The sequence below is a fragment of the Heptranchias perlo genome, chromosome 31 (assembly GCF_035084215.1).
Source record: "Heptranchias perlo isolate sHepPer1 chromosome 31, sHepPer1.hap1, whole genome shotgun sequence".
Lineage (NCBI taxonomy): Eukaryota > Metazoa > Chordata > Chondrichthyes > Hexanchiformes > Hexanchidae > Heptranchias > Heptranchias perlo.
In genome coordinates this window covers 33,171,980-33,195,554 of record NC_090355.1, presented here as the reverse complement: position 1 = coordinate 33,195,554, position 23,575 = coordinate 33,171,980, and the positions used below count along the sequence as shown (strand labels likewise).

Here is a 23,575-nt window from a genome sequence, read left to right as displayed (position 1 = left end):
TGATTTTCTAAGTGCCCTGTTACCACTTCCTTAATAATGGATTCCAGCATTTTCCTGACGACTGATGTCAGGCTATCTGGTCTAAAGTTCCCTGTTTTCTCTCTTCCCTCCCTTCTTGAATAGTGGGGTAACATTTGCTACCTTCCAGTCCACTGGGACTGTTCCAGAATCTAGAGAATTTTATAAGATCATAACCAATGTATCCACTATCTCTGCAGCCACCTCTTTTAGCACCCTAGGATGTAGGTCATCAGGTCCAGGGGATTTGTTGGCTTTTAGTCCCATTAGTTTGTCCAGTACTTTTTCTCTAGTGACATTAATTGTTTTAAGTTCCTCACTCTCATTTACCCCTTGGTTCCCCACTATTTTTGGTTGTTGTTTGTTGTAAACAATTTTACAACACCAAGTTATAGTCCAACAAATTTATTTTTAATTCCACAAGCTTTCGGAGGCTTCCTCCTTCGTCAGGTGAACGGTATGGACCACACCATTCACCTGACGAAGGAGGAAGCCTCCGAAAGCTTGTGGAATTAAAAATAAATTTGTTGGACTATAACTTGGTGTTGTAAAATTGTTTACAATTGTCAACCCCAGTCCATCACCGGCATCTCCACATCATGACTATTTTTGGTATGCTTTTTGTGTCTTCTACTGTGAAGACAGATACAAAATATTTGTTTTAACGCATTTCCTGATTCCTCATTATAATTTCTCCTGTTTCAGCCTCTAGGGACCAATGTTTACTTTTGCTACTCTCTTCCTTTTTACATACTTGTAGAAGCTCTTACAATCTGTTTTTATATTTCTTGCTAGTTTATTTTCATATTCTATTTTCTCCCTTTTTATCAATTTTTTGGTTGTCCTTTGTTGGTTTCTAAAACTCTTCCAATCTCCAGGATTATTACTCTTCTTGGCAACATTACAGGCCTCTTCTTTTAATCTAATACTCTCCTTAACTTCTTTAGTTAGCCACTGGTCGATCCCTTTTCCCGTGGAGTTTTTATTTCTTAATGGAATGTATATTTGTTGAGAATATTGAAATATTTCTTTAAATGTTTGCCATTGCTTTTCAACTGTCAAAGCCTTCAATTTAATTTCCCAATCTACCTTTGACAACTCTCCCCTCATACCTATGTAATTGGCTTTATTTAAGTTTAAGACTCTAGTTTCTGACTTAAGTACGTTACTTTCAAACTCAATGTGAAATTCTATCATATTATGATCACTCTTGCCCAGAGGTTGGACTAGGTCAAGGGCCGAGGCTCCTCCATCACTACAACCTGGGTCTCCATACCTGCCTGACTTGCAGTCACACCCTCCTGTCCCTGACCACTGAATGAATTTAAACTACTACCTAATCTAAGGGGGTGTGACTGCCTCCTGGATCGAAGTGTCCAGGTGACTCTCCTCCTCCTGGATGCATTGTAATGTTTGCAGCTCGGACTCCAGCTCAACAACTCTGAGCCGAAGTTCCTCGAGCTGCAGACACTTACTGCAGATGTGGTTGCTCGGGATCTCGCTGCTCTCCCCAAGCTCCCACATGTTGCAGCTACGACACACCACCTGCCCGGCCATCTCTTGTCTACCAAGAATTTATTTATATACTTTATTTGAGTTTTTAAATCAGTCGCTATTCTTAGTTTTATTGATTAATTAATTTATCTAGTTTAAATGATTGTTTTAAGCTCTTAGTTAAACCCCTGCCCTAAGCTGGAGAGAAAAAAAAAGTGATACTCACCAACCAATCGCTTACCTGCTGACGTGGGACGTTATTTTTTCAGTTTCTGCCTGTGATGAGTTGTGATGACATCCTTCATTTTGATTTTAAAAAACCCATTAACTTAAAAAGAACGATTGGTCTGAAGTATGTTACTCGTAGAGCATAGCCTTACCTCTGGAAGTTTACGATGTTGATTGTGTTGAGAGTTGTAACTGTTATCCCGTCATCTGCCTTTCATGCAACCAACTTATTAAGGAACCTAGGAACAGGAGGAGGCCATTCAGCCCCTCGAGCCTGCTCCGCCATTCAATTAGATCATGGCTGATTTATATCTTAACTCCATTTACCCGCCTTGGTTCCATATCTCTTGATACCCCTTATCTAAGAAAAATCGATCAATCTCAGTTTTGGAATTTTCAATTGACCCCCGGCCTCAGCAGCCTTTTGGGGAGATGATAAACCGAGGCCCCGTCTGCCCTCTCAGGTGGACGTAAAAGATTCCATGGTATTATTCGAAGAAGAGCAGGGGAGTTCTCCCCAGTGTCCTGGGGCCGATATTTTCTTTCAACCAACAGCACTAAAGACAGATGATCTGGTCATTGTCACATAACGTTTGTGGGATCTTGCTGTGCACAAATTGGCTGCCGCGTTTCCTACATTACAACAGTGACTACACTTCAAAAAGTACTTCATTGGTTGTGAAAGGCGTTATATAAATGCAAGTCTTTCTTTATTATTGTGCCTCTTAAATGGCGGTACAAGGGGACTGAAGTGAAACATCGAATTAACAAGCCATAGCAGCCCGGAGGCTTCCCTTTTTAAATTATTAATTGACGTAAGTATTTATTAGTGTTCCATTAATTCTAGGGGAAAGCAGCATGAAGTTTTCACTTAACACAGTCAAAGAAAGTGTAATAAAAGAAAAACGTTTCAAATGTTGCTACTGGGTCAAAGGTGCATGTACTCTCTGTGTTTAAAGATAACAGGCTTATCTCTTGCGGAGCAGGAAGTGATTGGTTTTGTTTGTGTGTGAGTGTGTGTGTGTGTGGGGAGAGAGACTTTGTGCTGGGGCCGATCCCGGGCAGCACACTGACCGGTACCAGTCGTCAGCCCCCCCAGCTGTAGCCTCCGGCCACTGCACCCTCTGCGGAGAGAGCTGGCTCTCGGTCTTACCTGTTTGCACACCGCTCTGTAAACACACACTCTGTGACTTATCAATCCCACGTACTGACAGCACCACCAAGAAACATAAAACCAGCCCGGGAAGAGAGAGAGAGAGAGAGAGAGAAGCAGCGGCAGGAATGGAATCAGGTATTTCAGAGCTGGGAAAGGGTTGTTTTTATCAGGAGCTGGGTGGCTCGAACTTGCCAAATGTCTGTAGTTCTTGTTGTCGTCTTTCAGCTGTTTCTCTTAAGCTGTTTTTCTACTGCGTTCAGTAAAGTATTAAATATCAGGTTTACACAGTGATCTCTTCTCAGACTGTGAATGGGTGCTTTCAATAGTTTCTCCCCAAGGATGACATGAACACTACAGGAATCTAAACCAGGGATATTAATTTCTTTAAACAACTGAAGGTGGGGAGAAAAGTTAACTTCAATGTATTATTGTGTCTCTTCGATGGCAGTGCAAGAAACTGGGCTGAAACCTAGAATTGGGTCCATCTCTGTTAACGAGCCATTGCTTTTTAAAGAAACATCAGCAACACACAAGAAATGACAAAGGGCTTTCTTATCTGTGAGAAAATGCACATCCCGAGCTATCAGATTCTCATACCCCTGGTATCACTCACAGGCTATTGATTGTGCAAAGAGGGAGGTTACAACTTTGTGCTGTAACAGTACGGAATAGTTGGGATGAGTGGAGATATCTAAATTCGCCATTGTTTTCTGGAGTATGTTGTGAGTGTGGAACAGTGTCAATCAGTTGAGAATCTGCCACTCAGTGAAATCTTGGAAATTGGTGTTTAATTTGTGCAGAGAACTTGGTATAAAGGAATGGATTTTGGGGCCAGTTTGAGGCACTAGTGTTGCTGCATTGTGCTCTAGAGTGTACAATGCAGGTTCGTGTGGTCTGGAATGATGCCAGGCCATTGGGCACAGACTAAGTGAAGGGAAAGTGAAAACCAGAAGGGCAAGTCACACCAGGCAGATTCACCAGGAGGAGGAAACACAAATACAAAGAAAGACTTGAAAAGTCGGGTCTTTTTCCGTTGGAATAACGCAGGTTATGGGGCAATTGTAATAGAAGTTTTTTAAATGGTGAAAGGATGGGACAGGGAAGATAGAAGCAAATTGTTTCCAGTAGTCAAGGGATCAAGAACAAGGGGCTATAGAAACAAGATTTAAATGTAGGAGATTTAGAACAGAAAGCTGGAGAAACTTCTTCACACAGAGAGTCGTGAGGCTGTGGAATTCTTCCAGGGTTAGTGATTGATGCAGAAACTAGGTCAACATCCAGGATTAGATTGGAGAGGTGGATGAAGGAAAAGGTTTGAAGGGAGATGGGAACAGGGTGGGTAAATGTGATTAGAACTATTTACTCGTGCGGAGGGTAAACAGCATCACGGACTGGTTGGGCCGAATGGCTTATCTCAGCGTTGTGACTTTTATATGTTTCCATTTCTATGTATGTCAGACTCACACAGTCCCTAACAGACAGATGTAGAGGGACACTTGGAGCAGGAAAGGGTTTGTGGTATGGTCGGGGGGCAGGGGGGAGGAGGGAAAGAAAGCAACATAACTGAGTACATCAAGTCATTGTAGATTGAGGTTCTTATCATTTTCTATAGCGATGGTCATGGTTTCCAATTGTACTCATCCCAAAACAACCAATACTTCTCATCAAATGGCTTCTCCTAAACCCCTGCAGTCAACACTGGCATGTTCTAAGGTTCTTCCTCTACCCCTCCGCCTTGCTATTTCTTTCAGAGCCTCCAGAAGCATCTTTAAACCTTACGTTGAATAACATTGAGTCTACAGCACAGAAACAGGCCATTCAGCCCAACTTGTCTATACCAGTGTTTACGCTGTACAGGAGCCTCCTCCCTCCCTACTTCATCTCACCCTATCAGCATACCTGGCTATTCCTTTCTTCTTTTGTTACCCAAGAGATGCTATAAAAGTTGTTGCTGTTACTTCTTGTGGTGTCCAGCTCAATACCTCAGCAACCTTTGGCAGTTTTCTTTTTAAAGGAGCCATTTTATTTCTCTCTGCCTTCTGTTGCCATGGTTATTCCTGCAGTTGGAGAGTGATGGCAGCCCATGGCCTGGCCAACTTGGTCTGTGATCACCTGACAGGAGTCGTACTCCAATAAACCAGGACTGGCCCTATTGGTTTTTCCTCCCCCCCCCCCCCCCACCCCAGGGTGAAACACTTTTCTCTTCTGTGAAGCGTTGCATCTAATAGCTTGGCCGAGAACCAGAGAAACTTGCCCAGTGCAGGTGAGTTCAAAGCTCAGTCAAAGCTGGGACTCTCCGATTCGGGAAGGGAGGCAAAGTTCTGGAGTTTGGGAGCAGCCATTGAGATAAAAATAAATTGTAATTGTTATACAGCGCCTTCAATGTAGTAAAACATCCCAAGGCGCTTCACAGGACCATAATCAGGCAAAAATTTGACACCGAGCCACATAAGGAGATATTAGGGCAGGTGACCAAAAGCTTGGTCAAAGAGGTAGGTTTTAAGGAGCATCTGAAAGGTGGAGAGAGAGGCGGAGAGGTTTAGGGAGGGAATTCCAGAGCTTAGGACCCAGGCAGCTGGAGGCACGGCCGCCAATGGTGGAGTGAAGAAAATTGGGGATGCGCAAGAGGCCAGAATTGGAGAAGTGCAGAGATCTTGGAGGGTTAGAAGAAAACTCTTTGTGTGAATCATTCGGTCTTTTTTTGATACTGCCGTTCTTGGTGCACATTCTTAGACTCCGGGCAATGTATTTGAACATGCCTCAGTGATTTTAAATACTACACGATGCATTAATCCTTGCACGCATGGACGCCTCTGCCATTGATTACTATATAAATAAAAATATATAAATGAAGGGTTGAATAAGTAAAATTAAACAAATACAAAGTGATAAGAAATTGAACAGCTACACCGTCAAAAAATTAAACGTCACACATAACACGACAATCATTCAGGAGCAACTTCTTTACCTAGAGAGTGGTTAGAATGTGGAACTCACTACCACATGGAGTAGTTGAGGCAAATAGTACAGATACATATACGGGGAAGCTCGATAAACACAAGGGAGAAAGGAATAGAAGATTATGCTGATAGGGTGAGATGAGTTAGGGAGGGAGGAGGCTCATGTGGAGCATAAACACCAGCATAGACCAGTTAGGGTTCATTTTTAGAGGGATAGAATGAAAAGCAGAGAAGTTATGTTAAAATTGTATCGAACCTTGGTTAGACCACATTTGGAATACTGTTCACAGTTCTGATCTCCATATTATAAAAAGGATATAGGGCACTGGAGAAGGTGCAAAAAAGATTTACTAGGATGATACCAGAACTGAGAGGTTATACCTGTCAGGAAAGATTGAGCAGGCTGGGGCTCTTTTCTCAAGAAAAGAGAAGGCTGAGGGGTGACCTGATCGAGGTCTTTAAGATTATGGAAGGGTTTGATAGGGTAGATGTAGAGAAGATGTTTCCACTTGTGGGGGAGACCAGAACTAGAGGTCATAAATATGAGATAGTCACTAATAAATCCAATAGGGAATTCAGGAGAAACTTCTTTACCCAGAGAGTGGTTAGAATGTGGAACTCGCTCCCACATGGAGTAGTTGAGGCAAATAGCATCGATGGATTTAAGGGGAAGCTAGATAAACGCATGAGGGAGAAAGGAATAGAAGGAAATGCCGATAGGGTGAGATCAAGAGGGGAGGGAGAAGACTCGTGTGGAGCATAAATACCGGCATAGACCTGTTGGGGCGAATGGCCTGTTTCTGTGCTGTAAATTCTATGTCATATTTTGGGTTCCTTCAGGCACAGCAGGAAGAGAAAATGTAGTCCAAATACCGGAGGAATCGAGAGACAACCGAGACCAAGAGGGAAGAGCATCAGAGACCGCAGGGCAGGCAGGGGCTGTGGCATTTGTTACCCACTCCATTGAGCTCAGTGAGGAGGCTTCTAGCTCCCAGGACCATGGAACTAACTCCACAGAAAGCAATGGGGGATACCATCGAGTTGTTGACTGTGCTGCTCAGCCTAAAGTTACAAGCGAGGTGGAACAAAACGTGAACACACTGGGATGTATAAATAGAGCCTATGTGGGAGAGCCTCCTCCATATTCACCGCCAGATCCAAAGACCATTCACCTACTCTACCCTTCCTATGGAACGTCTTTCACGGGGCAATTACCTGTTATGTACCAGCCAGGAGCACAGGATCAAGTCTTTTATCAGCACCAGCAAGCCCTTCCTGGACCTTATCCTTTCTCAATTGTAAGTAGTGACCGAGCTTTTAATTCTGCCTATCAATAATGGATGTCTGAATTACAATTATCTCCATTTTTTTTTGAAGCCACCTATTGAAAAGTAACTTGAAACCAATGTGAGAAATGACTGGACAAGTCCAAACTGAACTGCAAAAACTACGGTCACCCCAAAGGGACTAAAATCTGATTTCTAGAAACTGCTCCTTTCAGAAAACTGGTTAATATATGCTCGTTACATCATTGATAAGTTCTGATCAATCAGTGAACAGCATTTCCAAATCATCGGGTAGTTAACAGACCTGATCACGATCATTCAAGCTATGGGATCACAATCAAATATCGATCCAATCAGTGAAAGGTCCAACCGTGGCTGGGGGTGGGAGGTGGGGAGGGGAGAGGTAGGAGGAGAAGGGGTGGGAGGTGGGGAGGGGAGAGGTAGGAGGAGAAGGGGTGGGAGGTGGGGAGGGGAGAGGTAGGAGGAGAAGGGGTGGGAGGTGGGGAGGGGAGAGGTAGGAGGAGAAGGGGTGGGAGGTGGGGAGGGGAGAGGTAGGAGGAGAAGGGGTGGGAGGTGGGGAGGGGAGAGGTAGGAGGGGAAGGGGTGGGAGGTGGGGAGGGGAGAGGTAGGAGGAGAAGGGGTGGGAGGTGGGGAGGGGAGAGGTAGGAGGGGAAGGGGTGGGAGGTGGGGAGGGGAGAGGTAGGAGGAGAAGGGGTGGGAGGTGGGGAGTGGGGGAGGTAGGAGGAGAAGGGGTGGGAGGTGGGGAGGGGAGAGGTAGGAGGAGAAGGGGTGGGAGGTGGGGAGTGGGGGAGGTAGGAGGAGAAGGGGTGGGAGGTGGGGAGGGGAGAGGTAGGAGGAGAAGGGGTGGGAGGTGGGGAGGGGAGAGGTAGGAGGAGAAGGGGTGGGAGGTGGGGAGGGGAGAGGTAGGAGGAGAAGGGGTGGGAGGTGGGGAGTGGGGGAGGTAGGAGAAGGGGTGGGAGGTGGGGAGTGGGGGAGGTAGGAGGAGAAGGGGTGGGGGGTGGGAGGTGCGGAGTGGGGGAGGTAGGAGGAGAAGGGGTGGGGGGTGGGAGGTGCGGAGTGGGGGAGGTAGGAGGAGAAGGGGTGGGAGGTACGGAGTGGGGGAGGGAATTGAGGGGAGACACTGCAGAAGTCAAAATGAAAAGTCTTCACATTTTGGAAGTTGCATTCAATGAACTTGTGTTCATCTGTATTTATTTTGAATGAATGTTCTCGATATTCTTGCCTGTGGCTCACACCTCGCAGATCAATTGGGAGAAGTCCAGAGAAAATGTTCCCAAAATGGATTGCAGTACCTGAAACCATCATTAAAACTTGCATGTAAATGTTAAGGGGGCCCTATAGAGCGGACAATGTTATCCAGTTCCTTGGGTCAAGAAATTTCTCGAAAGTGTGCTGTCACCATCCAGACCCAGGGTTATGTTGTTCAATTTGCTCCCATTCAGATCACTGCTCTATTTTCAAAGCCTCATCAGCATCATGAGCCACGTTGACCGTATCTGGGTTTGAGTTTAATACAAGTAAACTGGTTGTGAGTCTGGGAATAATTACAAACGCCTCCTGGATTGGAATTGTCTTAAGAACCAGACAAGTACAAGGGAAAACCCACTGGGAAATTTACTGGATAATCACTACATACCACACCTTATGGTTTACTGCTCATTTAAACCCTAAAGAGATTTCTTAATATCCATTATATATCTTCCACTAAATGTACTTAGACTGGAATTCCTCAGTGTGTAACAGGATATTTATATCATCTATTACACAGGCACGGTCGGGTAAAGCTCCAATCAGATGCTTCCCCTACACAAAACTCAGAAGTCAGAAATTTCTACCCGAGTCAGCCCCGAGTGAGATTATTGGCAGATCCAGTGTCAGGTGTGGCACAGTGGGTAACACTCTCACCTCTGACTCAGAAGGTCATGGGTTCAAGTCCCTCACCAGAGACTTGAGCACAAAAACTAGGCTGACAATGCAGTACTGAGGGAATGCTGCACTGTTGGTAGGCACCATCCTTCAGACTAGACAATAAACCGAGGCTCCGTCTGCCCTCTCAGGTGGACGTAAAAGAGTGCATGGCACTATTTTGAAGAAGAGCAGGGGAGTTTGTCCTGGGCTCAACATTTATCCCTCAACCAACACCTAAAACAGATTATCTGGACATTACCTCATTGCTGTTTGTGGGATCTTGCTGTGCGCAAATTGGCTGCCGTGTTTCCTACATTACAACAGTGACTACACTTCAAAAAAGTACTTCATTGTCTGTAAAGCGCTTTGGGACATCCTGAGGTTGCAATGAACGCTGCCTTGTCAGTATTGCCCACATCCCAAGAGCAATTAAAAATAAAAAAAATAATTAATGAGATTATGACTGATAGACAGAATCAGCATCCTTTTCAAAGCATTCGAAGGGTGATCTTTAAAAACAAACTTTTTTTCTGGTTTTATGATTTTTTTTTAACTCAGGTTATTCCAAATGTTTAGCATCCTATCGGGTAAAGCAGTGGAATCAAAGCATTGGGAGACTTCAAGATGTAGCTGGTATGAAATTGGCCTAAAATGCAAAGTCCAGGTCTTCAAATTGAATTCCCCTTTCACATTAGCGTCTCCCTGACATGTTCATTGTGATATCCCAGCAGCCTTTGCAAGTAGGATTGGATCAACATCTTAAGTTAATTGTCATTGTAATTTTTTGGAAACAAAAGGAATCAAAGGATATGGGGATTGGTCGAGAAAGTGGAGCTGAGGTCGAAGATCAGCCATGATCTGATTGAATGGCGGAGCAGGCTCGAGGGGCCCTATGGCCTACTCCTGCTCCTGCTCCTATTTCTTATGTTTTTATGTCATCAGTTTGTAGCTGTTTGTTTTATGATGCAAACGCAACAACTGAGCCCAGTCTGTGTGTGTGAAGCTCCCCATACGCACCACAAGATCCTGCCAAGAGTTCAATCCAAATAGGTCATCCAGTTCTGATCTTATCTGCAGGGCCTGAGCTGAAAAGAGTATGACAGGAGGCTTAAGTTACAGCGCTGGCATAATGATTAACTGAAACTTTTCCCTTTGATCACTGTACCCTCGACAGGGTAAAGTGACCTAGTCCCGTGTCTGTCCCCAAACCAACCGTAGTCAACACACTTTAAGCCAGTAAAGTTCACGTGTAAGAGACTCGGGGAGAGACACGGAGGATGTACTGTATCCACATCGACCCTAATCTCTTGTGTCTGAACACAAAGGAACAAACTATGGCTCCACTAAGTTATGCTTCAATTACACGAGCCTGACTGGCACAGAATTCTGGTTTGTAGTCAGATACTGACATCCAGTGACGTGCCTGGCAAGATAATGTGTATCATAGGAATAAAGCTCACCTGATCTCGGCAATGGCCTCATTAAGAGGCACAGTTTGCGTGTTGTTCCGTTAGTATCATCAACCTCTGCTTAAAGCGGGGTGGAGTTCCAGTTTGGCAGTCAGACTCAATACAACAACAACTTACATTTATATAGCTTCTTTAACATAGTAAAACGTCCCAAGGCGCTTCACAGGAGCGATAATCAAACAAAATTTGATTCCGAGCCACATAAAGATATTAGGACAGGTGATCAAAAGTTTGGTCAATGAGCTAGGTTTTAAGGAACGTCTTAAAGGAGGTGAGAGAGGTTTAGGGAGGGAATTCCAGAGCTCTCGGAGGGTTGTAGGGCTGGAGGAGGTTACAGAGATAGGGAGGGGCGAGTGCAGCAATTTTATGTCTACTTTTAGCCATTTTTCCCTATCTGTTGCAGTATAATTATCCGTTACCTGGAGTCCAACCAAGACAAGAGCAGAGGCGGCCACCCAAGGACTACATGGTGGAATCTGTTCTGGTGACGGTCTTCTGCTGCCTGCTGTCAGGGATTCTGGCTATCATCTTCTCACACGAGGTAGGAACGATTAATAGGCCTGTTTACAACACATACTTTTTCCAGTTTATGCAAAGGAGACTTATATCCAAGGACGCTGGATCATTAGGTCATTGATATCTGCTGAATAGGGCCCTTTCTCCACTGATTGTATTGATTGCATTGTCGTCATCATCTGAAGCCATGCTGTCAGCTTCCACATGCAAACTGATGTTATACCAGCTCTACTCTCTCTCAACCCCTCCACTGTTCCCCTGCTGTCAAACGGCTTATCCAGTCTTGAATGAGACATAACTTCCTCCAGCTAAACGTTGGGAAGACATAGCCCTTTGGCCCCCCCCACCACAAACTCCGCACCCTTGCCACCCGCTCTAGTCCCACGTTATGTGGTTGACTTTTTATATCCTCTGGACTCGCCCAGCAAGCCACTCAGTTGCACTAACAATATTTCAAGGCCAAGTAGCAATAAACGGTGCTCTGCCACTGTTGCCTACATCCCGAGAGAGCAAATGAGGACAAATCCTAGGATCTGGTCTGGCGTTTTACTGACCCAGTCTGTATTCTTTGTCGCAAACATGCACGTCAGCAACAATGTGACTCTATGGAAAGAAAAGGCGAGGAAATACCATCAGGCTCTTTGGTGCTCACCATGTCCATTGGACGATACAACTTCCTGCACCAATCCCCCCCCCCCCCCCCGGATTACTAAGGATGCTAATTCCTCAGGGAGGGAAAAAAGACAGAAAAAGCACCATGGCCAATTCCTCCCCAACTCCCTAAGACGTTCAAGGAAGCTCCAGGAGACCTTAATTATCCCAAGGCAGCACGAGATGTACTTAAACTAACTCAAACTCACCCTCTGCCCCCACCCTCCACCAATTGTCCCCATTTCCTTAGGGACACAGGATTGTCCATGAATAAAAACGGTCATCTCCATCCATCACATGGTTACCCAACTTTACCTCTGATAAAATATATCGTCACTGTCCGCATCGGACTATCACAATAAGGAGGCGTGTATGTTAACAGCCCTGTCTGCCAAAAATTCATTCATTACCCCTTATCGTTTATAACACTCTTAACCTACACCCCAACCAAGTTCTACAATCAACAACGACCTGCATTTATATAGCACCTTTAACGTAGTAAAACGTCGCAAGGCACTTCACAGGAGCGATTATCTAACAAAATTTGACAAGGAGTCAAATAAGGAGATATTCGGACAGGTGACCAAAGTTTGGTCAAAGTGTTAAGTTTTAAGGAGGGTAGAGAGGTTTAGGGAGGGAATTCCAGACCTTAAAGCCTAGACAGCTGAAGGCACGGCCGCCAATGGTGGGGCGGTGGAAATCGGGGATGCGCAAGAGGCCAGAATTGGAGGAGCGCAGAGATCTCAGAGGGTTGTAGGGCTGGAGGAGGTCACAGAGATAGGGAGGGATTTGAAAACAAGGATGAGAATTTTAAAATCGCCAGTTTTGGCATCTGGTATCTGGCGTTGACGGTGTATTTGATTCTTCCGGTTAGCGGTGACCGGTTCGTGTTTGAGTTCTCATTAAAGCTGATTAAAAAGGAATTGTCTTAGAAGTTGACATCTGTTCATTTCCTTTTGAATCGTTATTGAGAAGGTTTGAGAAGGTTCACTCGGTTAATCCCGGGGATGAGGGGGTGGACATATGAGGAGAGGTTGAGTAGATTGGGACTCTACTCATTGGAGTTCAGAAGAATGAGAGGCGATCTTATTGAAACATAAGATTGTGAAGGGGCTCGATCGGGTGGATGCAGTGATGATGTTCCCAAGGATGGGTGAAACTAGAACTAGGGGGCATAATCTTCGAATAAGGGGCTGCTCCTTCAAAACTGAGATGAGGAGAAACTTCTTCATTCAGAGGGTAGTAGGTCTGTGGAATTTGCTGCCCCAGGAAGCTGTGGAAGCTACATCATTAAATACATTTAAAACAGAAATAGACAGTTTCCTAGAAGTAAAGGGAATTAGGGGTTACGGGGAGCGGGCAGGAAATTGGACATAAATTTAGATTTGAGGTTAGGATCAGATCAGCCATGATCTTATTGAATGGCGGAGCAGGCTCGAGGGGCCGATTGGCCTGCTCCTGCTCCTATTTCTTATGTTCTCAGTTCGTTAATTGTTCGTTATCCTTCCTCTTGCAGACGCGGATGGCGATTCACAGAGGTGACCACTTTCACGCGGAGAGCACCTCAAGGAAGGCCCGGGTCCTGGTTTTGTTCAGCCTGCTCTTTGGGGTCTTTGTTTCCATTGGGTGGGTGATATATGTGGTGGTGGCACTTTATTTTGCTTAAAGTGGAATCGCAGTCGACGCGTCGATCCATTCCTGCCGGGCCTCAAGGTCGTGCGTCGTCCCATCGGGTAAATCCCCGGTGCTTTGTGAATAAATTATGTAAATAATAAGGGCCTGGAGTTTGCCCTTTGTGGAGATTCAAGATACAGCAGGTAATAAATCTGTTTCTGTTTCCTATTACTGTCTGTAACCTGGCAGATTATTTAAACGATCACCCGTATCTTTTCATTTCAAACATTTAAAAAAAAATTATCCTTGAGATGTGGGCGTCGCTGGCAAGGCCGGCATTTATTGCCCATCCCTAGTTGCCCCTTGAGAAGGTGGTGGTGAGCCGCTTTCTTGAACCGCTGCAGTCCGTGTGGTGAAGGTTCTCCCGCAGTGCTGTTCGGTAGGGCGTTCCAGGATTTTAATGAGTTATAAAAGGATTCTGACTGGCTGATAATATTTGTCAGTGCACAGTGTGGAGTCTGGAATTGGTTAAATCTGTAACACACACCAGGACTTGTTCAAATTCTGAGGAATTAAAGTATTGGAACCCAGCCAGTTCAGAACTGATCAAAAAGGAATTGTCTTAAAAGTCGACAACTGTTTGTTTCCTTTTGAATCGTTATTAGTCAAGGTGTGATGACCAGGAATCAATAATTAAAGTAATAGCAATCTGTTAACACTGGACTATTGTCAATGCATTTCCCAATAAACTGTCCGGTCGCCTGTTTGCTACATCCCTTAGACCAGCGGTGTCCTAGTTACAGCTCAAAGGTCATATAGAGTTGCCAACCCTCCAGGATTGCCCTGGAGTCTCCAACAATTGAAAATCAATCTCCAGGACACTGCTACGAGCAAAACCCTGGAGAAAAATCATCAGGGCATTAAAATTAAGTGTTTTTTCATTCTCTTTGAATACTTTCATTAGTTATAAAAATATTGGAGAAGGGGAAAAAGGGCAGTTTCGCTAATAGTCAAGATTAATCCAATCAAAGAATCGGTTCACTTTCCAATTGGCCCTGGAGATTCCAGGACAATCCTGGAGGGTTGGCAACCCTAGGCCACCATGGTTCATCAGGAATGAGTACATAGAATTTTACAGCACAGAAACAGGCCTTTCGTTCCAACAGGTGTTTATACTCCACACGAGCCTCCTCCCTCCCTACTTCATCTAGTCCTATCAACTGATATTGTACAGAGGCTGTGCAGGGGTCACAGAATGCCTCGTCTCTTGTTCACTTCTCCTCAACTTCTTTCCCCGTTGTCTCCCAGTAGCTGCTTGTTACCATTTCCCACTCGAATTACAGGGTGGGAAGAATAACCAGGGAAAGCCTCTGCTTCTCTTTATCTTGTAATATACTTTTGTGTAGTTAAATGCAGTGCTGTTGAAAATACTATAAAGTGCAATTTAAACATTAGGACACAGAGATAAACACTTTTTTTGTGTGACTGCTGTGAAAGAGGTAAACACAGGGATACATTTGTGAACTGCTCAGTCTGCACAGCCACTGGCGATGCTGGACGGGTCAGTGATGATGAGTAAAGCTGCGATCCAGGCAGAGCTTTGAGATTGCCATCATTCTCTGGCAGATGTTAGCATTGCATCTCCACACAGCTTGATTCAGCTGACAGGGCAGCTGAGGGGAGTGCAGCCACCCTCACCCACCCTTGGCACAGCCAGTACCAGGCAGACGGGCGGGCAGCAGAGGGAGGTGCGACTCTGATGTGATTCTGGCTCTCCAGGGAGTTTGGGTCTTGCGAAGTCGTCCAATAGCAAATCTTAAAATACTGCAGGTTCTCTTAATGTTTGAAACAAGTTATTAAATATTTGCTATTTGGAATAATTTTGCTTTGAGTTTCACCCTATATTATCAGTGTAGGGACCCACAAATTGTCTGAGTAACAATTAATCATAAACAACTAAATGAGCCATTTTGGCACAAAATAAATATGCACAGATTTTTTCTCCCTTTAAAATAATTAAATGAAAATGATCCATTCCTTTGCCATGTTGAATTCAGAATTAGCCGTTGAAATCTGAATTTGATTTCACCCACTTTTTTTAATAAAAAAATTACTGCAAAAACCAAATAAAGAAGCCCTGAAAGGAGAGATTGCGAACTGGAGATGATTTTTACTTTCTGTTATCTGTGATGTGACGAAGGTGAATTGAAGTGTAAGAGTGGGATGTGTTTGTACTGGAGTGGGAAGGAGTGAGATTTCATTTGATTTTAATGTATTTATCAGTACAATATTATGTTGAAGATTTAAAAAAGCATGGATTAAAAGATGCAATAAAATTTATTTACATCCTTTTTGTCAGCGTTTGGTGTTTATTTGCTGTCCGTGTGCATAACTGATATACGTGGAAACTGACGTTGAGGTCAGATTCACACCGTTTTTAGTAAAGGCCAAAGTTCACGTTCAGACCAGGTGACTCAGTGCTTCCGCTCATGGGTCATTCTCCAGGACAGTCCCTATCTCAGGCCAATCAAACCTCCAAAAGAGTGCTCAAGATATTGTCCAGCTACTGGTGAGAATTTGGAACTCACCACCACATGGAGTAGTTGAGGTGAATAGTACAGATGCATTTAAGGGGCAGCTCGATAAGCACATGAGGGAGAAAGGAATAGAAGGATAAGCTGATATTGTGAGATGAAGTAGGGTGGGAGGAGGCTTGTATAGAGCATAAACACTGGCACAGTCCAGTTGGGCCGAATGGCCTGCTTCTGTGCTGTAGAGCCTATTTAATTCTATGTAGCTCTAGATATAATAGTGATATCATCAATCACTACAACAACTTGCATTTACATGGCACCTTTAATGCAGAAAAATGCCCTGAGATTCTTCACAGAGGCTTAATCAAAACAAATGTGTGCTGAGCCAAAGAAGGAGACATTAGGAGAGGCCAAACAGTTGGTCAAAGAGGTAAGTTTTTAGGAGGGTCCTAAAGGGGGAGAGTAGGGAGGGAATTCCATAGCAAGGGGGCTAGATGGCTGAACACACAGCTGGCAATGGTGGGACAAAGTAGGGACTGTACGATAGGCCAGTCAGAAGAACCAAGAGTTCGATGGGGGGACAGGTGTTGTAGGCCTGGAAGAGGTCAGAGAGATTGGGGTGAGTGAGGCCATGAAAGGGATTTAAACATTCTAAGAATTTTAAATCGGAGGATCAGGAGCCAATGGAGGTCAGGAACAGTGAGTGACTGGGACTTGGTGCAGGATAGGAGATGGGCAGCAGAGTTTTGGATGTGTTGAAATTTCCGGACAGTGGAAGTTGGGAGGTTGGCCAGGAGAGCATTGGCATAGTCGAGTCTGGAAGTGACACAGGCATTGATTTCAGTAGCCGATGGGCTAAGGCAGAAAGACAGACAGGAGAATTATATTCGAAATAGTTTTATCTAAATGGATAGAACTTGAAGTAATCAGAATAAAATAAAGACGAGAAGTTCAGGAAGCATTAGACCATTATTCAAATTTGCAAGGACCTACCAAATGTTGATGTTAGTTAGCCTGCATCTTCCACTAATACCAAATACTTATAAGGAAGTATTCAGTAAAGAATGAAAGCTGCCTTCACTATAAAAACCACCCCCTAAATGGATGGGCAATAACTCAGATAAAGACTGGCTCCCCCCAAGAAACGTTGACTTGTGTAACTGTGTGTGAATACCCCCATCATATACATGAATTTACATGAAATTTGTTTCATTCAAGAGCACTGTGTGCAAAGTGCAAGTGTCCTGTAATTTAGAATATAGAAGCAATGGAACCATTGAGGACCACTGACCAGATAATTAACATTTAAAGGCAACATGATGGAAATCAGGAACAGGTGAAAGATATGATTTTGAAATAGGCAAATTTCAATGGAATGAAGGAAGAATTAAAAATAATTAACTGGGCAGTAATACTGAAATATCTCACGTTATCATACAGCATATTCAAGACAAATACACACCTAAGAGAAAAAAGGGCAAATTAGGTAATTAGGCCCAAAATGGTTGAGTAAATCAATTAAAAATGAAAGACAGAACATCCCATGCAATTCCAACTACAGCAAATTCACCTCTGGGTCTTCCCTCGTGACAATGAAGGAGGCTTCAGCAGCATTATCCCTTTGAAGTCATAATTAATTTAGGGTCCATCACACTCTTTGGGCCTACAATCTTACATGTAGAGCATGTGTGAAGTTCATATAGGGGTTGCCAACTCTGCTTGGGTGTATTCCTGGAGGTTTCATCACATGACCTCCCACCTCAAACCATCCCACCCCCACGCTCCCGCCATTGGTCCATCCTCCAGGCACCCCGCCTTCCCACAGCCAATTGGAAAGGGAACAGACTCTTTGTTACCCAATTGGATTAATCTTGACTATTAGTCAAACTGACTTTTTTTCCCCTCCCCAATATTTGTACAACTCATGTTCAAAGAAAATGGAAAAAACACAATTTACTTTAATGCTCCCGATGATTTTTCCCTCCTGGGTTTTTGCTCACAGCAGTGTCCTGGAGATTAATCTTCAATTCCTGGAGACTCCAGGCCAATCCTGGAGGGTTGGCAACCCAAAGCTCATAGTTTTCCCCCTCAACCACACTTACCAGCCGTATCTTTCAACCTCCCAGTGCCACAGGCTGATCAAATGTTCCTCCTTCACCTCCGCAGATGACTAGGAGATTCCACGGCCAGCTTTATTGCCAATTCACTGCAATACCCCTAAACCTGCCACTTGTACGAACACAATGCTGAATCAATCGACTGGCAGTAACATGGTGGAAATGGTCAGTATTGTAACTATATGGTTACTTGTGCAGATCTCTCTTACATACAGCAGTTAATGATTGGTGTGAAGTAATTGTTTCTTCAATAGTTTTGACAAATTTTTGGTGGGCTCCTCCTGCACTGTGTCCTTTCTCCCCTCCACCCACCCCACCCCACAATCCTTTTAAGAGCAAAATGCTACAATTTTCAAAAGTGCTAACTTTTTTTATTCTGTATTTTGTGTTTACGTTGCATAAAAGATTGAATGTGCAGGGGACGCTCACACTGGAAGAAACAGCTGTGGCTCAGCGGTAGCACTCACCTCTCGGAGTCAGACTTGAGCACAAAATCTAGGCGGACACTCCCAGTGCAGTAGTGAGGGAGTACTGGGCTGTTGGAGGTGCCGTCTTTCAAATGAGATGCTTAACCAAGGGCCCCATCCGCCCTCTCAGGTGGACATCGGCCACTAGTTGAAGGGGTGTTGTCCTGGGGCCAATATTTATCCCTCAACCAACATCATTAAAAAAAGGTGACCTGTCTGTATTGCCCTACATTACAAGGAAATGGTTTTGATATAATTTTACCCATTTTCTACACAAGTATCAAAACGCTCCAGCCTTGATGAAAAAGAAAAAGGAAAAAAGTCTTGCATTTAAATCGCACCTTTCAAGACCCCAAGGATGTCCCAAAGCGCTTTACAGACAATGAAGTACTTTTTGAAGTATAGTCACAGTTGTAATGTAGAGAAACATTAACAATAAAAGATAACATTCTCTCAAAAATTATGGCAACTGATACTTTTCACCCCCTCCCCCAGACAAACCCATGCATATCGCCAAATATTGTCAGTAAATCTCAGAGCGAGGAAACTAAAAACACAGCGGTGAGATCAGTAAATACAGAGCTTGATTTGAGTTTCAATATTTAGCCTATTTGGAGTTGACTGGGCAAGTATTCATCAAAGGGAGGCGTGTTCTACCCCACTTGATTCAATTACCTCTTAAAAGCAAAATATCACCTCCAGTCCAGGTCAAGTGCATCGCTCACACCTGATTCAGTTATACATTGGAATCGCTGCCCCGTTATTACTGGTGAAACGCTCCATACAGCTGACTTCAAGGAATTTCTGTTGAGATCAGGGATGGGGAAAGAGACAATGGTAGCTTTTCAATAAATTCATTAAATAGAAGGATATGTTGTTAGGGTGAGATGAAGTAAGGTGGGAGGAGGCTCGTATGGAGCATAGACCAGTTGGGCCAACTGGCCCGTTTCCGTGCTGTGAAATTCTATGTAATTCTAATAAAATTGGACTCATTTCAGAAATTATCAATTGAAATTATACACAATTAGAAATGGAGCAGATAATGAGTCTGGAATCACTACTGATGACTTGTATACGGCGGGCGTTTATATTCCTGGCAGCCACACCTCTATTTGGTTTTCACACCCCAATTGGGTCCCTCCATGACTACTGTTTCCCTCCCCTCCCTATGCACCCATTGGCTGTCTTTAGCTGTGGAATTATGGACATAAACATGAATTCTAATTACAACTGTGAACTGGTCTCCTTTCTCGGGATATAAACCGATACAATCAAGTACAGTCAACTAACTGCGACACAGCAACAGCCCACATTAAATAACAAGATGGAGCCGATATGTTTGAGTGTCTGCGGGGCAGAAGCCTGGTGTAGGAATGCTTTATTATCTTTTAAAGTTCATTCACTATGCATAGTACAGCAGTAACAGGCAGCAAATACACCCAAATTGAATTGAAAGAGTTCATACACGTCGATACAGACATTACAAACCAGGATATGAACACATGACTGGGACCTTGCACTATACATTTACACAAGGAAAGTGAACAGTCGTACTTGACAAGTATAGGATGAAAACTGCAATAAATTTCTAGTGCCCTTCTTAAAAGTGTTGAATTCCATTAACTTGCACAATGCAAACCACCTCTAAAGAGAAATTACTATCTAAAAAATAAAGTTACAAAAGAGAATTATAGTGTAAAATTGACTCTTATCCCATTTTGGATTTTTTTTTAAATACAATTACACCTGAATTTTCTTGTAACGAGGAGAGTGAGCTAAATATGTTTGACCCATGACAACAGGATTGGCCCATTGAAAACCAGCTTACAGTACGGCCACTACCTGCCCTCCTCAATGTTCAAACATACAAGCTCTGAAGTTTCGGTTTCTCAGTGTTTTATAATCACGAGCCCTGTCACACTACATCCTATGTACGGCATTGTGCACTTGCAAAGCTCTTGTGAAAAGTCAAAACAAGTTAAGCCCTTGGGTTTAAATGAGGAGTGAAGATTTCTTCCCACAGGACTTAAAATTCCACCTTAAAAAAAAAAATCACCTTCCAGATGTGTGCATGCATATTGTACTCGAAGGTTAGTCTCACACCTGTACTGTATCTATACAGGAGTCTCAATAGGTCCCTACTCCCTTCTATCACATTGGAAATATGGAGCGGATGAGAGCAACCAATCAACCTGAAGCCCCTTTATTGGAATGGGGGAGGGGGGGGGCAGCATCATGTGACCATTTACATGAATGGAATCCTGCAGGCTGGTTTAAACCGGTTTTAAGGACTCCACAGTGTATGAACTACAAAAAGCCTATCTACAAACCGTGTAACGACTCAGCCCAGTGGCCACTCCCAGGGAATTCTGCCATTTCATTTTAAATTTTCATCAGGCTTTTCTAAATATACGGTTCAAACGGTTTGTGACCTAACACTTTAATACACATATCAGTGACGTTTTTAAAATTGTAACAAAACTATATAAAAGTAACATCGTAAACCATTTTAACATTTTCTTAAATAATGTTTTAAATTACATTGGGAATGAAATGAAAGGAAATTGGTGAGTGTTAACGTGGTGTTTTTGCAAGTGTTGGCCCTTCAGACGGCAGGTCTGGGTGGGATTCTAATTCAGGAGCTCCAGGTAAGTGACCGGAACCTTCCCTTTCTTGTTACCTTTTTCTCCCATCAGCCAATCGGAATCCATTCCTGGCAGGCTGTATACGGTGATGAGCTGCACAGCGAAAGTGGGGAAAAATAAATAAAGTTACATCAATCTATTGGTGGATTCAAAATCTTACATCTCCGCACACTTAACAATCAACTTTTTAAACCATTATAAAGTCCACACTTCCAATGGGAACTGTAATGACACCCTCCTGCCAGTGGTGGCACTGTAGCAGCTCCACAGGGGGAGCGTGACATTACAGCTTGCCGAGTTTACATAGGCTGTCTCCATTGTAAACGTAGACTTAGGAATTTTGCAATGGGAATAAGGACAGAATGTATGACTTTAAAATGGAGACTGAATTACACTCGAGCAGCCTGGTCCAATTATCCCCCATCCTCTAAACCTGTTTCAACTGAAGGCTATACTAGAGTTTTGACTCTCTGGGGCAGATCGTGACTCTGTGATGGTGGAAAACGGAAATAAAAATGGGGGAAGTGATGTAAAACAGGCTGCCGACTCGCTATCACCCGTTTTACACAATCGCACAAAGTCCAGATCAATATCACAGGAGATCACAGAGTATAAATTAAGACACTCTTCAAATGAATACATTCAAAAACTACTTGCTGGAGAAGAGAAAGGTCAAAATCAGCCATTATAGGATCCCACTAGTGATATCTGAACATGCATGGATTTAAATCTATTCTATCAGGTGTCTTTGAGAAAAAGGAAAATCAAACATGAATGAGGACTAACCCGATTTGCTAAGCGTCTGAAAAAACAGTTTGAGATATTTTCTTAAATCAGATGGTATCAAGTATAAGAAACAATTAATATAGACAAACCCAAGTACTTTGAAACATAGGAACAGGAGAAGGCCATTCAGCCCCTCGAGCCTGTTCCACGATTCAATGAGGTCATGGCTGATCTGTATCTTAGCTTCTATATAGATCTGAAACGTTAGCTACGATATAAAAGACCAGGCCCACCAGTTTCAAAACAGGAGGAAAGGGTCCCATCCACACTGGACGACAGCAAACCTCCGAGGGTCACTCGAAAGACACTAACCTCATCGGCTAGGAGCGAGAGCTCGTTGGAGTCGGCTGCATCGTAGTCGTAGAGCACGCGAGCCTTTCTCGTCCCGCTGGAAGGGGGGCTGACTTCAGTGAAAGCCACCGAGGATGTGGAAGGGTTGCACGGCCCAGCTAACGCTGGAACTACCGGAATGGTAGCAGCAGATGGGGACGCGCTACTGGTTGGAGCCTGTGTATTCGCATTGCCCACAAACGCACTGGGGAACCTGAAATAAGCGAAGGGGGTCACGTCAACTCTCTCACTTCCCATGGAATTCTGGGTTATAGGGCAGGATTGCCGTTCCAGTCAATAGTGCAAAGATATTTTAACAACTAAATCCAAAAACAAATCATTGGCAGAATACATTAGCATTTGGATATGCTTCATTGTAGAGTGGCAGGTCTCGGGGCTGATCACACAGCAAGGTTTGATCACAACTCGAAAGCCAGGGAAGGTGAAATTGAAGGATGAACTTATCCACTTTTTCCCCCCCTCCAATTGCACAGGGAGGCAACAAGATGGATCCCCTCATCGTGGCAGAGGACACTTGAAAAAGTTTATGTAAAGTTCGTCTTAGAATTAAAAATATAATTTTCCTCCCTTTCTTTCACTATCTGTATCACGGGCAGGCTGTACTCCTGGTTGTAAGTGTCAGCCATGGCTCCGTGGGGTAAAGCACTCTCTCGCCTCAGGTCATTGAGAGTTTAATCCCCACTCCAGGGATCTGAGCACAAATTCCAGGCTGACACTCCAGTCCAGTAGTGAGGGAGTGTTGCACTGTCAGAGGTGCCGTATTTCAGATGAGACGTTAAACCAAGGATGCGATCTTTTACGTCTGTCCTCTCAGGTAGATGTAAAAGATCCCATGACTCTATTTTGAAGAACAGGGGAGTTCTCCCCGTGTCCTGGGGCCAACATTTATCCCTCAACCAACACCACTAAAAAAAAGATAATCTGGTCATTTATCACATTGCTGTTTGTGGGATCTTGCTGTGCGCAAATTGGCTGCCGCATTTCCTACATTACAAGTGACTGCACTTCAAAAGTACTTCATTGGCCGTGAAGTGCTTTTGGACATCCTGAGGTCATGAAAGGCGCTATAGAAATGCACGTCCTTGTTTTTTCTCTTTTTCTCTAAACTCACTAAGAGGTCCAATTACGAAATTATTTGCCTGATTGTAGGTTGGTCTTTGGACCGTCTCCAGAGAGCAGGCCTGGACATGTCAGTCATTAAATTAGTGGCACACAAGTGGCCTCAAGGTACGGATCGTGGAGATTCATTTTGCAAAAAAGCCTTCTCACTGCGGACACAAATACTGGAAATATATTTGCCAGCTGATCAGTAGCATTAACCTTCTACCACGTCAATATCAAGTGAAGGGGGAAG

The 23,575-nt window shown here is 44.0% G+C and overlaps 2 protein-coding genes across 7 annotated transcripts in view; one reads left to right on the top strand and one right to left on the bottom strand.

Annotated features, from left to right (window-relative positions):
• Positions 1–2,741: 2,741 nt before the first annotated feature.
• On the top strand, positions 2,742–15,672 carry prrt1b (proline rich transmembrane protein 1B). Its single transcript, XM_067969917.1, has 4 exons — positions 2,742–3,031; positions 6,697–7,154; positions 10,944–11,081; positions 13,224–15,672. Exons 1-4 carry the CDS (start codon positions 3,022–3,024, stop codon positions 13,371–13,373), a joined length of 756 nt encoding a protein of 251 aa, XP_067826018.1. The 5' UTR covers positions 2,742–3,021; the 3' UTR covers positions 13,374–15,672.
• A 4,105-nt stretch (positions 15,673–19,777) lies between these two features.
• Positions 19,778–23,575, bottom strand: part of sh3glb2b (SH3-domain GRB2-like endophilin B2b) — a 96,395-nt gene continuing 92,597 nt past the window's right edge. For all 6 annotated transcript variants that reach the window (XM_067969911.1, XM_067969912.1, XM_067969913.1 and 3 more), the window contains 2 exons: positions 22,183–22,414; positions 19,778–21,177 (listed from right to left, as the gene is read on the bottom strand). In XM_067969911.1, coding sequence (XP_067826012.1) covers positions 21,070–21,177; positions 22,183–22,414 — 340 coding nt within the window. In that variant the 3' untranslated portion in view covers positions 19,778–21,069. The remainder of the gene's footprint in view (positions 21,178–22,182; positions 22,415–23,575) is intronic.

What these genes read in the sequence shown, in the direction of transcription:
- prrt1b (XM_067969917.1), top strand. An exon ending in GACCTTATCCTTTCTCAATT is followed by an intron (nt 7,155 to 10,943) that starts GTAAGTAGTGAC and finishes TATCTGTTGCAG; the next exon opens with TATAATTATCCGTTACCTGG. An exon ending in CTATCATCTTCTCACACGAG is followed by an intron (nt 11,082 to 13,223) that starts GTAGGAACGATT and finishes TTCCTCTTGCAG; the next exon opens with ACGCGGATGGCGATTCACAG.